Below are 19,146 nucleotides of genomic sequence, written 5' to 3' on the forward strand. Positions count from 1 at the left end.
GGAGCAAACTCCCAATACTCAACCATTAACGTGAGCAGAAAGGAGTTAAGCAGCACAGCACGCATCTTTAGAGTCTTCAGCCTCGATGTGTGTCCTCCTGCCTTCAAGGAGCTGCCTCCTTTTCCTTGCTGTAAGGAATGAAGTCACCGCAGCCGCAGGGCACAGATCTGAGCTGTGCTTCCTCTCCCATGCACGTCTCAATGCCGGTGGTGCTCCTGAGCATCCCCAGGGCACGGAGTTGGGCATGGCGTCACCTCTGGGCAGCAACTCGTGGTTGGCTGCTTCCTGGGAGGAAAGGAAAGAGAAGGGAAGGCAGGAAGGAAAAACAGCCGCTGGTCACAAGTTTCATTTGTGCAAGGGGAGGGAAAAACACAAAAGGAAATAAAAGGGAAACAGGAATCAGAGCTCGGTTCGGTCAGGAAGGCAGAATTGTGCTCTGAGCGGGGAGGAGCAGCTGGAGGTTTTTGCGGTGGGTTTGGCGCACGCGGTGATGTTGCAGGCTGTCTTTGCTGAAGCCTTCGGGCTGGCAGAGGCCTGAGAAGCAAAGGGGCGTTGGGGCCGGGTCGGTGCTTTTGGGCCTGCGTCCCAAACGAGCTCTCTAATCGCGGTGCCTCGCTTAATTGACGTGAGCTCTAATTACCTACCTTTAGCTCGCGCTCGGCAGCGCGGCGGGCTCCAGGTGGGCTCGGCGTCACGTGACCCAGGCCACGCCCCCTTTTCCGGGTGGGGGGCGGGGCTTCTGCTCGGTGCGTGGGCAGCGCGCCCCTCCCCGCCGCGCATGGGCACGGCTACGGGCGGCGGAGCGGAGCGGTGAGGCGAGACGGCGGGCGGAGGGGCGAGAGCCGCTCGGCCCCGCGGGGGATCCCGTGCTGGAGGGCGGGGGGTCGGCCGAGGTCGCTGCGGGTGGTGGGAGCCGCGTGCTTCCCGCGGCGTGGGGGAAAAACGGCTGCGAGCGCTGCGGGATTGCGGCATCCCGGCTGGGGGCTCCGCGTGAGCGTCCGCGGCCATCCGGCACCGCACCGCGGCTGGGAGGAGCGACCGGAGCGGCACGGTGGCTGTCGACGTGTCGAGCTGCGAAGGAGGATGCTGCGGGATGAATGAGGCGTTGTGTTGCGAGAGCCAAAGAATCCCTTTTTGTTTTGCTTTTTTCCCTTCGGTGTGTTTCAGGTGAAAGCCGGGTTTTCGGAGAGGAGAGTCTAAATGCCAGCTCCTTCCCTGCAGCCTGCTCGCCTCAGTGAGTAACCTTAACTGGGAGCTGCTGTTACTTTAAATAAGAACTCTCCGTGCCTCATGCTGTAAGGTGAGAAATTTCTTTTGGAAGAGGACGGCGGTGACACTTGGAACTCGCTGGTGGTGCTGGCAGCTTGGCAGAGAGCAGAAAGCAGGCTGGATCGAAGCAAACGCCTGCAGGAGCTGTCAGGCTCGAGTTCTGCAGAGGAAAAGTGCCACTGGAGAAAGTAACAAAGCCCTGAGAGTAAGAAGAGCTGGATTGTATCACCCTGAAAGCCAACCCGTCTCACAGCTCTCCTCTGCTTCCTTTAAGCTTCTGTTTTATTCAGTGATCTTTACTGCATCTGTTTTTCTCTCTGCCTCGCGTGCTCCATCACAACAGCTGTGCTGCTGGAAGAAAACCTGGAGAAAGATGTGCTAAAGCCTCACACGTCAGAGAGGAGAAGCTTGGATCCTGCCTTGGTGGCTGTGTAGCTCCCAGTGCTGGAAGGAAGGAGGACAAGGAAGAGCTTGCTGTAGCTCCCAGGTCTCGCTGTGTTCTCTGCTGGCTCAGCTGTTGGTGTCCCCCATTCCTGGACTTTGCTTGATGGGGATCTCTGCTGCGGGAGCAGTCTCTGCACTCAAAGGCAGGAGAGCAGGGGTAGGAGAGGTGGCCTCTAGATGCCGGAAAGGCCATTTGTGTAAGCTCCTGGCAGAAGGTCTCTTCTGGAACAGCTGCTGGCTGTAGGCCCACCGAGCTGAGGTTCAGGATAGCCTCTGTGCAGCATGTCTTCCAAGCCAGAGCAGAAGGAGACCCACCAGGCCAATGGGGCCGTGCTGCCTGCTGTGCCCATGGACTGCCTTGTCAGTCCGGACCGGGGGCAGCTGGTGGAGCCCTCCAATTTCCTGGGACCTGATGGTGTTGGGGTGGAAGTGGTGGTGCTGGAGTCCCGTGCCAACGCTAAAGGTGTGCGAGAAGAGGATGCCCTGCTGGAAAATGGCAGCCAGAGCAATGAAAGTGATGACACCAGCACAGACAGAGGCCCTGAGCCAGCCTCTCCGCTCAAGGAGACCTCCTTTTCCATCGGGCTGCAAGTGCTCTTCCCCTTCCTCCTGGCAGGCTTTGGGACAGTTGCTGCTGGAATGGTGCTGGACATTGTGCAGGTAAGACTAACCTCTCAGGTGTGGTGCTGGGCTCTGAACCCCATCTTTGTAGGCTTGATCCTAAGCTAGGGGGTATTTGAATTGCAAGACTGGTTTGGCAAATAGCAACTACAAAGGGAAGACTTGTGTTCCTTTGAATGGCAGTTGGGATTGAGGCAGACCTCAGTGGTGCCTGGAGCAAGGGAAGGAGCCCTTTGGTCACCCTTACACACTGCAGCCCTGCTCCAGCTCTTAGAACAAGGTCATGGCTATCAAATGTGCAGCCAAAGGACCTATCTGGGAACTGATGCACGTTCCTGCTGGGAATAATGTGGTAATCATCCCCTGATGATGACCATCATCCCAGCCCTGCTCCACAGTTCCCTGGGTCCCGTTTCCTGTTAGTGCCTGTGGTGTTTGCTGTACTGTTTCAGCACGCTGGGCTGGTGCCAGCTGGGTTAATGATCCCCGTGCTGCAGTGAGTGCAGGACACTTGCTGGTGTGTTGCTCAGGCTGAGTGGCCCTGCTCTGGCTTCTCATGTGCTCGAAGCAACCTGAGAGCAATTGGGCTAACAGGATTCCTCCCGAGAGCTGTGTGGAGCTGATTGTTAGGAAAGACCAGCCAGAGAGCTGGCTGATACCTCCAGCTGCAAACTGCTGCGTTACCAGACGTCTCCTTAGGTGTTTCGAGGTGGGTGGCACTGTGGGAAGCACACAGCTCACTTCAGCTTTACGTGGGCAATGTGCTGACTTACCAGGCCATGCCTTTCAAGCATGGAAATCCAAGCAGGTGCCTCTGGCAGCTGATCAGCTGCTCACCCCCCCTCCTCCTGTGCAGAGTTCCTGGTCCTGATGCCCAGCACAGAGCAGTGAGTGAGGCACAAGGTTTGATCAGCAGCAGCAGGCAGGTGGTGCCACGTTGGAACTGCAGTCAACTGAAATTTCTCTTTGATGCTCTCTCATTTACTCGAATAGTGTAACAAGCCCTTATGTCAAGCGATGCTGACATAAAAAGACTGATGTCAGCCACTTGTGTGTGTATTGATGGCAGTGATTCTGCACCTGAGCTGCGTGCCAGCAGTCCTGTGTGAGGCAGGCTCTTTCCCATGTGTGCAGGTTGTCAGGCAGGCACTTCTTTTGCTGTTTTGCCCCACTGGCTGCTTCCTGCATGCCTTAGCACGCTGGTCATCTTTACAGCTTCTCCTGATGCAACCTGCTGGGAGAGTTGTGAAGCATGAGTTGTGCCTCAGAACAGGAAGGGCTGGCTGTGCTAAATTAAGCCAGAAGAGATTTACTAGAATAGATTCCTTGAAAAGAGAGAAATTTCAAGCATGTTGTCGTTTGCAGAATCCTTGTAAGCTCATGTTTGGCTCTTCTGGCAATTCCCTGGACCAGGGCTTTGAACACAGCCCCAGGTTCTTCCTGGAGGAGGAACAGCCCTCCTGCCTGGGGAGGGTCTGGATGGGATACTGTGGCACGCTGCTGTGCCCTCCTGCCTTTTATTTATGGCCATTAGAAGTAAAGCTTCATAATTCCTCTGTTCCACAGCAGCTCAGCGTGGAGCTACGCAGCGTGTCCTGCCAACTCCTTTAACTCCCTTTAGCCTTGGGATTAAATGAGGCATCTAAATGCCATAGGGTGGAAACGGGGGAGGGAAACGTGTGGTCTCAGCTTGTCTGCCTGTGGAGTCTGGGGAGCTGATCTTAAGAACTGGCTTTCCAGAGGCTCAGAGCCTTGGGGAAGGAGGCAGCGAGCTGCTGGTGGCAGGCAGGAGTCCCATTGCTTTGGATGTCACTGTGGTTTGTGATGGATGGAAGGCTCCATGTACTCAATTTGCTCCACTTGAGACAAATAGAATAATCAACCAGCTGTAATTGGTCTCCCCAGTGTGAAAACAAGCAGCCCTGGCCTCTGGCCACGTTGTCCCATTAATGTGTCCCTATTAATTTGTTTCTGCTCCCTTTGGATTTGGAGACCTACACGTGTGCCACCTGCTTCTCTGTATACAGCAGGGCACTGTTGGCGCAGTCCCCTCTCCCTGCAGAGCTTTGATTGTTGTTTTCCAGACTTGCCTGCTCCCTGGAGAGGCTTTAGATGGGGTTGAATATGGAGGAGGGCATCTGCTCATTCCCCATTTGGCCACTTCTGGTGTTAGCATCCCCGTCGGGAGCAGTGGGGAAAGCTGAGCCTTGCTTCTTCATCCAGCTCTGGCCCACTTCTCATTGCTGTGCTGCTGTCCTGAATTTCAGATTCACCCCACTGAGTGCTGTGGTTGTGGGGGTGATCCTGGAAGAATCTTACATGACTCCTCACACATCTGCTGTGCCTGGTGCTTTCCTCCTCGGGGCTGCAGCTCTCCTGGCGAGGCTGCTTGTCTCTTTGGGGCATTGGGAGGGCCAAGATGCAGTGTGCTGAAGCAGCGATAGCTCTGACCTGCTGCTTCACAGCACTTCCTTCCCTCTGAGCTGTCCTGAGTCACCATCCTGCTCCGACCCACGATGCTGCTGCATGCCTTAACCCAGCAGTTGGGGTTACTGAACGCAGCAGAGGCCAAAAAAGCAGCTGTTGTCCTGGAAGTATCTGATGCCTGCAGGTGCAAAGCCTCTGAAATGCAGCAAGCCTGGAAGAACAGCAAAACACCACCTGGGCTTGATGCTGGAACCCAGTGCCTCTGCTGGGCAGATATGGGTGAAGTAAGGCAACCCGTGTGAGCTGTGCTGTCTGCTCCCTTATGGGGCGAGTGAAGAGGCTCTCCTGTAAGGCTGTGCTCTGCAGGAGCCAGGAGGCCTTGGAGACGTACAAAGTGCCCGTAGACCAGTGTTGTGTAACATCTTATATTAAGCACGTTGGCAGGAGCCCACAGGTCCTGCTCTTTGCAGTAAAACGAGCTGCTGATGTCTGCAGAAATCTTGTTTTCTGTCCCCAAAGATGGTTTTTTTTCCTTTCCCCAGCAACACCTCTGTCTTACTCAGTTACAGCAGCTCCTGGCACTGGTTTGCAGCACAGCCTCCTGTAAAGGTTAACCTGCACGGCTGGCACTGGGATGAGGCGCAGAGGGCTGCAGCCCTGTGCTGGCTGTTGCCTGACCCTTTTGTGCCCCTGTGGTCTGCCTGGAGGAAGGAGGAGCCAGGCAGGTGTTGCACAGCACTTCCAGCCTGTGGTCAGACCAACGGTGGCATTCCTTTCATGAAGTGATTCTGACAACCAGCTCGTCCTGCTGCAGAGTGGCAGTGTGCTGCACACTGATTGAATTCCAGGTACTGCACAGGGAAGTTGTAGTAAAGGATTTGCCAGTTACAGCAAGCAGCAAAATCATTGTAATGACTGCCATGCCTGCCTAAAAATAGGCTGAGGAGAGCAGGGCTCGCTGTTCCTAGGTGTGACCTTAAAGGAAGCACAGCCTGGTGTGCTGCTGTGCCAAAGGAAGTCTTTCAGACTGATTCTCCCTCCTCTGTCTGCTCAGTGGTGGGTGCTGCAAGGAAGCATCCCTCTGCACTGCTGGCTGGGCTGGCTGTGCAGAGATGTAGCTTTTAAGGCACTTCTGGCTGTGGGCAGGAAGTCTCTGGGGCTCAGGCTCACTGTGTGCAAGCAGTTCAGAGGCTGCAGGGTTTCCTTGGGCACTGCCCATGGCAGCAGCTGGGAGAGAATTTGCTTCAGGAGGAGGTGAGTGTGTGGAACCTGCTGTCCTTGGGCAGTGGGGGGCTCTGAGGAGTGCCTGGAACAGCAGAGCAGCTTCCATCCCTGCACCCAGGGGTGGGAACGTTATTGGCTCTTCTCACAGAGCTGTCAGATGTGCTAAACAGGGGAGTGCTTTTTGAGTGGCTGAGAAATGGTCCCAGTTCATCCTTCTCAAGTGCTCAGCAGCCTCCTGTGATCACACTTCTCTCTCAGACTGTTCTTCCAGTGCTTGCAGCTTGAGCAGGGTACTGGAAAAGGCCTGGCAGGAAGCTGGAGCTCGTTGGCTTTTAGTGTCCCAGAGCCAGAGGCAAGCATCACAAAGGATGGAAAAATAAAAATAACTGAAGTCTTTCCCAACAGGAAGATGTTCATCGTGCAGGTAGTGAGCTTCATTCGCTGTAAGGTGTTGGCTGTAGTGTTCCTTGTCCTAGAAGGAATTCCACATCCTTCTGGGTGCTCAGCCTGAGCAGCACTGCCAAGGGGGGAGCTGAGGACACAGGGCCCAGTGCAGGTAACAGCAGGAAGGAAACTGCAGCTGCCAACGTGCTCAGCACAGGAGGCAGCTTCTGAACGCACCATTCCAGCAGCTTCCTCTGAGGAGGATGCCAGTTAAGCAGTGTGGGAAGCAGGGGTTATTTTGGACACAGTCGTCCTTCAAAACGCTCATGAGAACAGGGAATCAGGCAGAGAGGTTTGCACAGCCTGCATTCATATTTTTTTTAACATAGTTGTGAGTTTTTGGGGATGGTTTCATGTTTTCTGGGAAGCCAGCTGCTCTCCTATGAGATTGCATACCCAACAGTTACTCTTTTGTTTTTTTCCTGTTCTGTCTCTTGTCCAGAGAAACTGACTCTGCTTCAGAGCCAGGGAGGGTGGCAAATACCTGCAGGTGTGCTGTATGTGCCAGGTAGAGCGAGGGCACACACCTCTGGGAGAGCATCTTAGGGTCATAGAGTGCCTTAGGTTGGAAGGGATCTTAATAACCATGTGTTTCCAACCCCTCTGCAGTGGAAATGGGAGCAGAGACAGCAGTGAGCCACTGCTTGGGGCTGGCAGCACCAGGAGCTGCAGCTCTGCGAGGTGTTTGGAAGAAGCTGTGTGGGGAATGCCTGTGGGCAAACTTCAGTGCTGGGTTCTGCCAAAACCGGCGTGTGTTGGGCAGAGCTTCTTCCTCTCTCCCTGTTCTTGGCCTCTACGTGCGTAAGTGTTTTGTCAGCAGCTGAGCTTTGGGGGATTTTGAACTGAAAGTTGCAGGCTGAGATGCTGTTTGTGAGCTCGGCAGGAACCGTGTGGTCACTGCTGTGTAAATGTCAGAGCAGTAACACTGCTGGAGAGCGTGGCACCAGGACTGGAAGTGAAACTGAGTCATTACTCAGGGCTGCACGCAGGCAGTGCCAGAGTGCAAAGGCAGTGGAGGAGGTTCTCAATCCAAAGCCAAGGTTTCTAACAGCTGTGATTTATTATTATTATTATTATTTGGTCTTTTCTTGTTTCGATCTTGCAGCACTGGGACGTCTTCAAATACGTGACCGAGGTTTTCATCTTGGTGCCAGCACTGCTGGGTCTGAAGGGGAACCTGGAGATGACGCTGGCATCTCGCCTGTCAACAGCTGTGAGTATCCAGGGGGTGCTGAGGAGCAGGATGGCTGTTTTTTGGGAGGCAGGAAGGGATTTGCACGTGCATGTGAATGCAGTGACCACCCAAAGCAGAGGTTGGAGCTGAACTGTCTAGCCAGGTGTTTCCATCCCGTTTGACTGATCAGATTTCAAGGCTCAGAAGTCCTTAAGCTTTGCTGACAGTTCACTTCCTTGTCAGGACTGCTCGTGAGCCTGGAGGTATGGTGCACAAAAAGGCTTTGGCAGTTTAATACCTGGAGTGTTTGGATCTGGTTTCATTTACAAGGAAGCTGGGTGCAGGCATGCAACCAGAGCACATGGAGCAGGCCAAAACAAGCCAGGTTCAGCAGGGCTGGGAGGTGAGAGCCTGCAGAGAGTTGTACAGCAAAGGCTGAGATGGAGGAGAGCTTGCAGAGAGAGTTGTCAGGTGGATTGACAGCCTCTTCAAAATGATGGAGAGGAATGGCAGGGCGTTTCTCTTGCTAGAATTCAGTCTGATTCTCACATAACAGTGAGCTCCCTATGAGAAATGGAGACAGGCTCTGTTGGCTCCTCAGAACAGTGTCTCAGTCCAGCTGTAAATGAATTGCTTTGTGTTTAAACGTTTCTGTAACACAGCAGTCTCTCTGTAGCCAAGCAGAACTGGAGAGAGGCATCTTCTTTTAACGGGGACAGTAATACTCCATCTGCAAAGCATCTACTTGGATGTGACAGCAAGTGACAGCCTGATGTTTCTGTGGGTCCCATGGTGAGCGTGTAGCTTTGAACCTTACATCTGCAGGGTGTTAGCTACCTGCTGTGTTTACCTCTACTGTTTCTGTGCTGGGTGGTGCTGGAAGAGAGCCCTTGCAGCCAGAGCCTGGGCTCAGCCTTGGCACTGCAGATGAAGAATTGTCTGTCTGGGTGGCAGCAGCAAGCATGGCACTGCTGCTTATCGTGCTCTCTTTCTGGTTGCTGCAGGAGAAAGCACAGAGAAGCATAGAAGAGCTCGGTGTATTTGCTGCTCTGGCTTCTCTTTCTTCCATCTTAAGCAGTGGGGTGATCCATGCTGAGACTCTTTGCTCCTCAGTGCCTTCTAACTCACTGAACCAGAGGCACGTGGGCTTCACTTGCCCTTGGCTTGGCCCCAGCTCTGCTGGGAACCACCTCCACCTGGGAACAGCTTCTCTTGGTGCTGATCTCCTCCCTCCAGGTGCTGCTGGAGAGAACAAAGCTGCTGTGCTCCTGCACTCGCAGGGTCAGGCTGAGCGCTGCAGCTTGTGGCTGGCTGAGCTTTGTTTGCTCCTTCATTCTCAGAAACAAATCCCTTTGTTTTATTCATTCCCTATTGTTCAGATCATGTCAGAATCCTCACTGACCCGAACACAGGCCATTTTCCCTCTTGGCCTTGGCTTGGCCAGCTTTCAGAGCACACTTTAAGCCTGGACTGATCAGGGTGAGCGCTTAGCTCTGCTAGGACCAAGATAGATAGCAAAGTTTTTCTGCAGCCTTGGTTTTCTCCATCCCCATCCCTGATGGGGTTGGCCCAGAGCAGCTTGGTGGGGAAATGAGGCTGTCCTGGCTGCCTGGGAAGTCACAGGAATGCAGAACTTTCTCCCATCTGCTCTGGTGGCTGCAGCAGAGTCACCAGGAAACTGGCACAGAGAGCATCCCTCCAGTTCACACGCCTGTCCTGCCTTTTTCCCCTGCTTTCCTTCCTCCCATGAAGGCTGTGCTGCTCCTGTGTGAATCTCCCAGCCTTGCACACCACTCCCTCGTATTGATGCATGATGGGCTTTGACAGCCTCTTTAGTGTTCCCTTTTTTCCCATGGGGAGTGGGCTCTCCTCTGGGCAGTGCTTCACCATGCAGTTCTCTTGCTCGCTCCGCAGGAAAGCAGACTTGGAAGGATTTCTGAGATTGTGGGTTTCTAATTAGTGCTGCATTAAGTCACCTCAGAAGCTCCTTTCACAATTAAGAAGCAAAACTCTCCCATTAAGTTAAAGGATTAAAATCCTGTTGCCACTGACTACAGCTAGGTTATGTTAATCCCAACCTAATTGCCGTGTGGCAGGAATGTTAAGGTCAGGCTTCGTATGGAGCTCAGATTCCTGTGCTGGATGTGCTCAGTGCAGCTCGATGGTCAGGGTTTTGTTTTTCCCCAGTCTTTCTTCCCTTCACCTGAACCAAGCAGAAGAATTCACCCTGGAGATGGGCATATCTGAGTGATGGTGGACGTGGCCTGGCAGCTCTCTGCAGTGTGTATGCAGTAAGGAGGGTTGGCTGATCGTAGATTTCTTCCTTTGTGTAGACCAGGAAAGAAACCTGAGGGGCAGGAATCGCTGCTCTATTGTTTGTCACAAGTCTGACACTTTCAGCCAGTGACTCCATCGTGCAACTACTTCACATTTCTTGAGCCTCTCCCTTGTGATTTCATAGTGATAAACTTGTTTCTCCCTCATGTTCATCAGCTTTGAATACTACAAGACTGTACGCAGGCGCAATCTCTCTGCCTGTCCTTTCCAACTTACTGTGAGGACCAGAAGGTGCTGGGGAGAGCAGAACTCCTGTGTAAGCTGCGACCTGCAGGGATTCTGCTGGGTTTTGTTTGGCTTGTATGCCAAGAAATTAAAGCAGCTTTCCTTCTGGTTATTCTGATTAGCATCTCCCGTAGTGATGCCAGCTGACCCGTGTGCCATGGCTGCTTCCTGCTTCTCACTAGGTCTCCACGTGGCATTAGCCTTGTTTACTCAACTTTTATCCCCACCAGCGGTTCTTGCTGCCAGCTCCTTGTGCCCATGTGGTGCTGCTCTGGCCTTGTCCCGTGTCAGAGCTGGGGGCACTCAGCTGACCTGGGATCTGTGCAACCCCTGCTTCCTTCCTGGCTGGCCAAATCGAGAGGTAGTGTGACCCGACTGGGCCTGGGCCAGGCTTGGCTTCATCACCACTGAAGTAAATTCAAGCAGCAGCGCGTGGCTCTGCGTGAGGGCAAAGTGTATCTTGTTGCTTTGGCAGGATTCTCATCAGAATTTCTATTGCTGTTGGTTCTGCCTTATGCTGCCTCCAAAATTCCTTCTGTAGTGCTCTGCTCTTGCTGCATAGGGGTGTGTCAGCCCGTTCCTGTTGATGGAGAGAGGTGTCAAAGCTGAAACTGGGAACAGCTTTGGTGTGCTGGGCAACAAAGCCAGGTTAACTGTTGGAAGAGCTACAGGTTGTTGCTTGAGCTTTGTAGCCTATGTATACAGAACTGCGTGCCCCAAACTTGGCTGTCACTACAGAGATGTACCCTGGCTGTGCATCTGTGTGCACGTGGACACACGTGCCTTTGCTGCTAAATTGCTCTGCTATGAGAGGTGAGGATTTGCAGTCATTATTCTCTCCTGCTCCTGGCACAAACCTGCGTGGCTGAAAGGCAGGAATCTGACTGTTAGCAAGTGTGAAATGCCATCCGTCTTTTAATGGTCTGATGATGCCATGATGTCTTCTTGCAGGCTAATATTGGCCAAATGGATACACCCAAAGAGCTCTGGAAGATGATAACAGGGAACATGGCTCTGATACAGGTAAGAAAATGAGGAAGAAAACATGGGAAGTTTGTAGTTGTTGAAATCCAGCTTGAAGAGGTGTCAGAAGGCTTGAATGTCTTTTCTTGGGTACTGACTTGGGTATTCAGTATTGCACGTCTGGCAGGGGACAAATGGCACCTTATTATCCCTTGGTCACTTTGCCCTGAAGGTTGAACTTGGTGTTTCCTTGCTGAATGCTAACCCAAGTAAATGAAATAGTTTACCCCAGTACCATTTTGCCTCAGTCTTCTTGATGATTATTTTGCTTTTCTTTTCAGGTTCAGGCTACCGTGGTTGGCTTCCTGGCCTCGATTGCAGCAGTGATATTTGGATGGATTCCAGATGGGCACTTCAGCCTTGACCACGCTGTCCTGCTCTGTGCCAGCAGTGTGGCTACTGCTTTCATTGCTTCCCTTGTTCTGGGTAGGAGATGCATCATGTACGTTCTCCATGCACCTCTTCCTAACATGCTGGGCTCTCCTTGCCTTCATCCTATTTTCTTCCTCTTTTTTTGCTGTAGGCATGATCATGATTGGAGTCATCATTGGATCCAGGAAGATGGGAATCAATCCTGATAACGTGGCCACACCAATTGCTGCCAGCCTGGGGGATCTCATCACCCTGGCTCTGCTTTCAGGAATCAGCTGGGGCTTGTACAAAGAGCTGGGTGAGGAGCAACAAAAGGCTTTTGTCTCTCCCTTGTCCTTGTGTCTGCTGCAATGTCTCCCTTGAGTTTCACCCTGTCCTTTATCCTTAATCCTTCTGGGGCTTCTGAGTGCCAGGAGCTTGGTAGGGCTAAAACAGTGGGGGAAGGCAGCTTTGGTTTTAATCTTGTGTGCTGTCAGCACCAGATGGGGGCTCCTCAGTGCAGAGCTACAGCTGTGTGCTGTACATTTCCTCCTCCCTCTCCTCCATTCTCCTTCTCTGGTGGCTGGGATGCAGAGGATGTGACTCAGCCAGGTTCAGTCAAAGGTGAAGCATTGCTGGGAGGTCTCACCCAGGACTGGGGAGTAGGAAGGAGCAGTTGGGAAACTGAAGATGCACTCAGCAGGTGCATGAGGAGGAAAAGCTGGCTCTTGTTTGTATGGTTCTGACTGGGAATGGCAGCTCTCTGCTGGCAGGGCTGATGAGCTCAGCTGAAGTATGTGCTCACTGCTGAGGATGTGTCCTTGATCTGTTGCCTTTGCTTATTTCCCCCTCAGAGAGCAAAGCATACGTGAATCCTTTGGTGTGTGCCTTCTTCATAGCTCTGCTGCCCATCTGGATCATCATTGCCAAGAAGAATGCAGCGACTCGGGAGGTGCTGTACTCTGGCTGGGAGCCAGTCATCATTGCAATGGCAATTAGCAGGTAGGAAGGTGTGCAAGAGTTCTGCTCCCTGAAACACAAACAGAAAACACCCCTTTTTTCCCCCAGCCCTTCCAACCCATTCGTGACAGATTCCAAAAGAAGATGGAGAACCAAACTTCTCCTTTCACAGTGGCCTCTGCCAGGAAACTGGAGGTCAGGTTGTGTTTTCCATTGGGATTGAGGCCCAGGGATATTGAGCACCTGACTGCTGGAATCCAAGGCCTCAGCATTGTGCTGAGTGCTGCACAGCTGGCACGGCTGCAGATCCTGTCCAGCAGTCCTCACAGGAGCCTTCTTTGCCCTCTGAAGGGCAGGGTTGCTGTTGATTACTGTGTTGCAGTAAGCTGTACGCTGGGGGATAAAGACTGTGCTAAAACTTTCCTTTGTTACCAAATATCAAGGCCTTAAAACCATGCACCTACACCTGGGGAGGTTGCACAGGTCAGTGGGTGGATGCATCACCCAGTGCACACACTGCAGCAGAGGGGACCTGCAGTGCTTTGTGTGCTGCCTGATGAGCCTTCAGCACTGACCTCTTTGTTCTTCCCTCTGCAGTGTTGGGGGTTTAATTCTGGACAGAACAGTCTCAGATCCAAACTTTGCTGGGATGGCTGTCTTCACACCAGTTATTAATGGTAAGCTCCTTTCCATGCTGATATTGCAGCTCTGATGGTTCTTGGCAGACGCTGAAATTGGCCTCTGCCTCAGTGCAGGCAGATTAAGGAGGCTAATTCTGCTGGATCACCAGTGAGATGAGGTTAGACCCAGCCTTTACAGCAGTGTGGCTTCTCCTTCAGCAGAGAGCAACAGGTCTAGGGGAGGCTGTTGCCTGAGAGAAGCTTTCCAAGTCTGAGCCACAACAAGAGCTGTGTTTGTTTTCCACTTCTGGCTGGTGGAAGACACCTGATCCAAGATACAAGCCCTGCAGTACTCAATAACGTAAAGATTTGGGTTTGCAACTTGAGTCAGGAAACTTAGTTTGTTCTGGAACAAAGCTTTGACCTCCTTTCTGCCTAATGAACCAAGGGAACTCTGTTGTGCACTAGTTCTCAGCCTTGCAATAAATTAATTCTGCAGCAGCGCATCTTTGGGTTGGTGAGTTCCAGAGTTTCATTGTGCTTCATGCAAAAAGCAGCAGCTTTAAGCTTCCCGTGTCTGTTTTGGTGACCAACTCGTCATGTTTGTTTCATATATTCCTTCCAATCAAAGCTGCCATGATAGAATTGTATGTTTGTGTCAGGAATAGACTGTCTTGCACTGTCCCTGCACCTGGTTGTGCTGGCTGCTGAAAATGGCTTTCAGATGGGATCGAAATGTTGCCTTATTTTGTTCTCCTTACCTGCAGGTGTGGGTGGCAACCTGGTGGCAGTGCAGGCGAGTCGCATCTCCACTTACCTGCACATGAGTGGGATGCCTGGAGAGAGCCCTGAAGCAGCCCCTCGCAGATGCCCCAGCCCTTGCAGCACTTTCTTCAGCTCAGGTACTCGAGTTGTGGCTTGAGATGTGTTGAGTTCTGCCAGCAGCAGTTGCTGCAAATGACTGGCTGAGCTTGGCTGCGGCCGTCACTGCAGCGCTGTCACAGGAAATGGTGGCTGAGGCTCAGAGGCAGCTGTCAGCTCGTGGCTGTCTGCTCTTCTGGCCTGCCCTGCCCTCTAGAGACGGGTGGACCTTTAGCAAAGCTGCAATGCAAGAGGCCGTATCCCTGCTGGATTAGGAACACACGTTGCCAAAGTCTCATGCCCTGCCTGTGTAATGCTGGTACTCCTCCACCCAGTAAATCTTTTCCAGATGTTCAGGATACCTAAACCTGCCTTGAGGGCTGCTTGAGTGTTACAGGTCTGCTGGGCCTGCAGAGCCACTGTTACAGAAAATTAGCTTGCAGATGCTTCTTAGCCCTGCTATTTGTAGCAGTTGTGTAGCAGAGAGCGGCCAAACCTGCATTCCTAGGTAGTGTGGGGAGAGGTGGTTATGCTCCAAACTGTTTGGGGGAGGTTTGACACTCCGTAGCCTGGGTTCTGGCCTTCTGATAGAGAAGCTGCCACCTGGAAAGGGAGATCTGAGGTGCTCTGTTCGTGTGTACCAGCTGTAATCTGCAGGGTTTGGAAGCAGAAAGGGGCAGAGGTCTCCAGTGTGGTGATCACCTGTCAGAAAACTGATCTCCAGACAAGGTGCCAGCAGAGCTCCAAGGAAGTTCAGTCTTGATGGTGGACTCCTGGCAGCTTGGAACTTAATGCTGTCAGAGGTGGGACGAGTCCTTTTGGCAGCTGGGCTTTCAGAACAGCTTTTGCTCTGCAGGCAGAGTTAAGCTCTCCTACCAAGTTTGATGGAGTCTTTGTTCATCCTGACTCTTAAGTCAGCATCAGGGTGCTGTTTTCCAGCCTAAAACTGGACTGCAGAGATGAGAGTCCAGTGCTCTGGTGTCTGCTTCTGCTTAGCCCCAGCTGTAGGTGGGCTGCAGAGCTGCTTTGTTCCCATCCCACTGAAGCCTGAACTCCACCTTTGTTTCCCAACAGATGTGAATTCCCGCTCTGCCCGTGTGCTCTTCCTTCTGGTCGTGCCTGGACACCTGGTTTTCCTTTACACCATCAGTTCCATGCAAGGTGGACACACTACACTCACCCCTATTTTCATTGTTTTCTACATGACAGCTGCACTTCTCCAGGTGAGCTGAAGCCCCTCCGGGGGGCTGCAACTGCTCAGGCTGCAGTAAGGAGCACTGCTGTGTCACCTGCAGCAGGGAGCTGCTCTGCCAGCTGTTGTAGATGCATTGCTGAGGGATGTATGCTACCCCCAAGAGGTCTCTGCCGTTTCCTTCTTCTGTGTTAATCTATTCTTTAGTCATTTGAAAAGAAAGCAGGCTGTGCAGTTTGCAGGACCCCCGTGCTCGTGGCTCTTCCTGCCCACCTGGGGAAGGGGCCTGGCACTCCTGTTCCTCTCACAGCAGCTCTGTGAGCCCACAGGCAGCGGTTGGTGTGAGGGATGTGCACAGACCCAGCTGCTCCTGCTGCAGAAATGCAGCAGCTGTTTGCACAAGCAGTTGTCTGTGTAGGAGGGAGGGGAGAGCTGCTCTGCTTGGGGAGTTTTGTACAAAGCCTGGCCAAGCTCCCTCTGCTCGCCCCGTGGTTTTGGTGTCCCCTAAAATCAACAACTGAAGCTGGCTTGAGAAAATGAGTCGGAGCTTCCATCAGAGACGAGGGCAGGGAGCTGTCATCTGGGAGGCTAAATTTAAGTTATGAGCTCCTGCTGGGTGCCTGGGCATGAGGAGGGGGCTGCTGCTCACAGCTGCTCTGTGAAGCCCCAACATGAGCAGCATGCAGGCTGGGGGGCACTGGGCTGTGTGGTTCTGTGGTGCTGAGGCCCTCCCAGCCCTGAGCAACCAGAGGTGGTGGTCAGAGGTATGCAGCCTCTTCCAGACCTTGTCCCAGACCTGAGGCTTCAGAGGATCCAGTGTGGATTTGTGCTGTCTTTAATCACTGATGTGAAGGAGGTGGGGAGAACGTCGCACCCTGGTAGCTTCAGCTGCTGGGAAGCTGCTCTTTATCCCTGGGATCCAGATGTTGCTAAGAGTCCTGTGTGCTTCCCAGTCCTCTCTTTTGGAGCTCCGCGTGTGTTACTCTGAGCTTGTTCTGGTTAGATCTGAAGGTGGAGATGCAAAATGTGGAGTTGCTGGTGTTTGGGTATCAGTGCACTGAGCCTTTATGCTTCAACGTGACGGGGGCACACGAAGGGAAGGAGGGGTGAGGGGCTGCAGTGCTGCTCCATGAGGACGGGGGTTGCAGAGGTTGGGGCTGACGTGGCTCTTTTCTGCCTCCCTCCCAGGTTCTCATTCTGCTCTACATTGCTGACTGGATGGTGCACTGGATGTGGGGCAGGGACCTCGATCCTGACAACTTCTCCATCCCCTACTTGACAGCGCTGGGTGACCTGATCGGAACGGGGCTCCTTGCTCTCAGCTTTCATGTCCTCTGGCTTATTGGTGACCGGGATTCTGATGTGGGGGATTAGCTCTCCCTGCTGCCCCTCCCCTCCTCTCAGTTCTCCTCCATTCATTTTTGTCATGGTTGTTTTTCTTCCACCCTCACTCTCCTCCTTTTCCCCCCCCCCCAACCCTGTCTCTCACGAGACTTCATCTTTGATACAAGATTCTCATTATTTTCAATGGGAATTTTATGTGGTTTATATTTCAAGCCAAGTTTGTACAGAAAAATAAATCTAGTTTTAGGAAGGACGCGAAAGTGTAATGAGACAATCACCAAGTGCAATTTCCTAGCAGTTGTCTGACCAGTGTTCCAGGGGAGCTGCCCATCAGTTGATGGAGCACACAGGAGGCCCGCCTGTCCCAGCCACTGGAGGTGAAGGGCTGCTTTGTTCGCTTCATAAGTGTTTTAAATACTGGAGATAAGGTTCAGATGTGTGTTGCTGAGAGGGCAACTTCTAGCAAAGTGCAGCCTTGTGGGTGAGGACACGGGGATCTCCCATTTTCTGTCCTGTGATCTTTCTCCCTCATGTTTTCTCCCCAAATCCCTCCCCTGTGCCTCGCACCCAAAGCATGCAGCTCTCTGGTCCGCAGATGATCCAGTTTTGTGCATTTAGGCTTGCTTTCAGCTGCTGTGTGTGTGCTGCTGCTGCTGGGCCCACTGCAGCCGGGCAGGAGCTGCTCAGTACCTTCTTTTGCTGAGCCTGAAGCATTTCAAACTCGGGAGCCTTATGCTACTGCTGTCTCTTAGAAGATGCCATCTGTGTTCAGCCGTTGGCTTTCCCTGTATGCGTAGGAGAAAGCAGGAAAACAGGTCAGCAGCACAGCCTGAGTTGTGCAGCCGTGCATCGTTGGTGCAGCGCTGTGTGGCTCTCAGCAGAGCGCCCTGCTTGCCTTGAGCTGCACGTGGAGCCTGGGGTTGGTGACAGCCCAGCAGAGCCTGAGCAACTGTGAGCCTTATTTCCCTCCTGCTTTTTGTGCTGCCCAGCTGGGAGGTGGCCAGGAAGCTTTCCTTTCCTCTGCCTTTGCAGGCTGGGAGGATTCTCATGCAGTCTGCAGCATGCAGTTCTGGCTGTGTGACTGAGGCGTTTGTAAATCATCTTCCTGAGTGCTGTCAGCACTCAGCACTTTGTACTTTTCCCATTTGGAAATTGATTCAGTGAGCTGAGCACAGTTTATTTAAGCAGGTCTTACTGACTTGGAAGCTTCACTCAGCTGCATCGAGTTTAAGTGATGCACTCAAGCAGACAGCACTGTTAAACAGGCTCAGATGTAAACTGAATGCATGTGTGCATGGGAGAGAGCTTCTAATGTTGGTAGGGATGGGGATCATAGCATCCTATGGCACCCAGTTTTGGTGCTGCAGTGCCCAAAGCACAGGGAGATGCCCTCAGTGCCCAGCGTGGTGCCCTGGCTCTGAAATAACACCTGAGCTCTCACAGAGCTGTGCTGCTGCCTGGCCTGTTTGCCTGCAGATCCAGAGCATCACTCGAGAGCTGCAGGATTTGGGGTTGCCTACAGGCTGCTGCGTTTCTTTTGTCTGGATTGGCTTCAGTTCCTCCCTTAGGTTGTCCTCAGCGTTTCTTGCACAAACAGGCAGTGCTCCCTTCCTTACCTTGCTGATGTGAAGCTCGCCTTCCCCCTCCCCATCTCTGTGCTGTCCTTAGTTGCAGTAGCTCTGACCCTCCTCCTGTTCCCTGCAGTGACTCTGGCTGCTCACGGGTCTGATTCAGCCGCAGCTCTATTCAAAAACACCCAAAGGAAAACCAAAACAAACCAACCAAACTCACACCCCAAAGCCAGCAGTCTGAGCCTGGGGACTCCTACAGCATCCTCTGCTGTCACCTCCTATCCATGCCTGATGCTGAGGGCTAGATGTGAGCTTTCCTTCTGCTAACACACGTCTGTGTGCGGCCGTGCCATCGCTGCTCCGTGCCGTGATATCAGCTTTTGGTTCCCCAGGAAAGAAGTGGTGCCAGAGCTGTGCTTGTGGTCTCCCATGGGCGCAGAGGTGCTGCGGGGTGAATGGAGTGGCGCAGAATCTCATTTAGCATTTCAGCACGTTCACAGCCAAAAGCTTTTCCCACCACTTGCACTCGGTTGCATGGCCCAACCTACAGCTGACTGCAAATGAGAAACACCCGTTTACTTCTTTTTATTAAAGGAAAAACAACAAAAGGACTGTCTTAATTATTTATAGTTACTGTAACTGGATTGACGGATGTCAACTGCTGATAAATTATATTTCGTTAAATAAAGATGACATTTATTTATGTGGACTTCGGTGCTGTTCTTTCATCGGTCTCCATGTGCGGCTTAAAGCTGCTCCTGTTTTGCAGCAGTGATGTTCGGCTTTGGGGGGATGGAGGGAGGAAGGAAGGAAGGAGGTGTGGGTTTGTGCTCCTGGGAACTGATGGCAGAACGCAGGGGAACAGAACCGAGCTGTGCATGGGGGGGGGGTCAGGAAGAAGTAAGGAAAAGGCTTTCCTATGGGGGGGGGGGTCAGACAGCAGAGCTGTGCGATGCCCTGCACAGGTCGGTGACGGCTCCCAGTGATGTGCTGTGACTTCTGGCCAGCCCACAGCGCTCAGGGATCGGGGCTCTGTGATCTCTGGTGCCTCCCACAGCT

At 52.8% G+C, this 19,146-nt stretch overlaps 1 protein-coding gene across 3 annotated transcripts; it reads left to right on the top strand.

Annotated features, from left to right (window-relative positions):
• Nucleotides 1-741: 741 nt before the first annotated feature.
• On the top strand, nt 742-18,815 carry SLC41A1 (solute carrier family 41 member 1). Of its 3 annotated transcripts, XM_042884322.1 has the most exons (12): nt 742-810; nt 1,168-1,474; nt 1,613-2,373; nt 7,535-7,642; nt 11,117-11,188; nt 11,470-11,614; nt 11,712-11,858; nt 12,394-12,541; nt 13,097-13,176; nt 13,887-14,021; nt 15,055-15,203; nt 16,361-18,815. In XM_042884322.1, exons 3-12 carry the CDS (start codon nt 1,996-1,998, stop codon nt 16,544-16,546), a joined length of 1,548 nt encoding a protein of 515 aa, XP_042740256.1. In that variant the 5' UTR covers nt 742-810; nt 1,168-1,474; nt 1,613-1,995; the 3' UTR covers nt 16,547-18,815. The 3 variants fall into 3 exon arrangements, with proteins under 3 accessions (XP_042740256.1, XP_042740254.1, XP_042740255.1); XM_042884320.1 differs by having other exon boundaries at nt 1,168-2,373; XM_042884321.1 differs by lacking the exon at nt 742-810 and having other exon boundaries at nt 994-2,373.
• Nucleotides 18,816-19,146: the final 331 nt, after the last annotated feature.

Source organism: Lagopus leucura, unplaced genomic scaffold (genome assembly GCF_019238085.1).
Source record: "Lagopus leucura isolate 7727_CA_CO unplaced genomic scaffold, USGS_WTPT01 Super-Scaffold_100043, whole genome shotgun sequence".
Taxonomy (NCBI): domain Eukaryota; kingdom Metazoa; phylum Chordata; class Aves; order Galliformes; family Phasianidae; genus Lagopus; species Lagopus leucura.

Coding starts and splice junctions, on each gene's coding strand:
- SLC41A1 (XM_042884320.1), top strand. CDS start 1,996: ATGTCTTCCAAGCCAGAGCAGAAGGAGACCCACCAGGCCAATGGGGCC. Junction 11,189..11,469: donor GGAACATGGCTCTGATACAG/GTAAGAAAATGA, acceptor TTTTCTTTTCAG/GTTCAGGCTACCGTGGTTGG. Junction 13,177..13,886: donor CTTCACACCAGTTATTAATG/GTAAGCTCCTTT, acceptor CCTTACCTGCAG/GTGTGGGTGGCAACCTGGTG.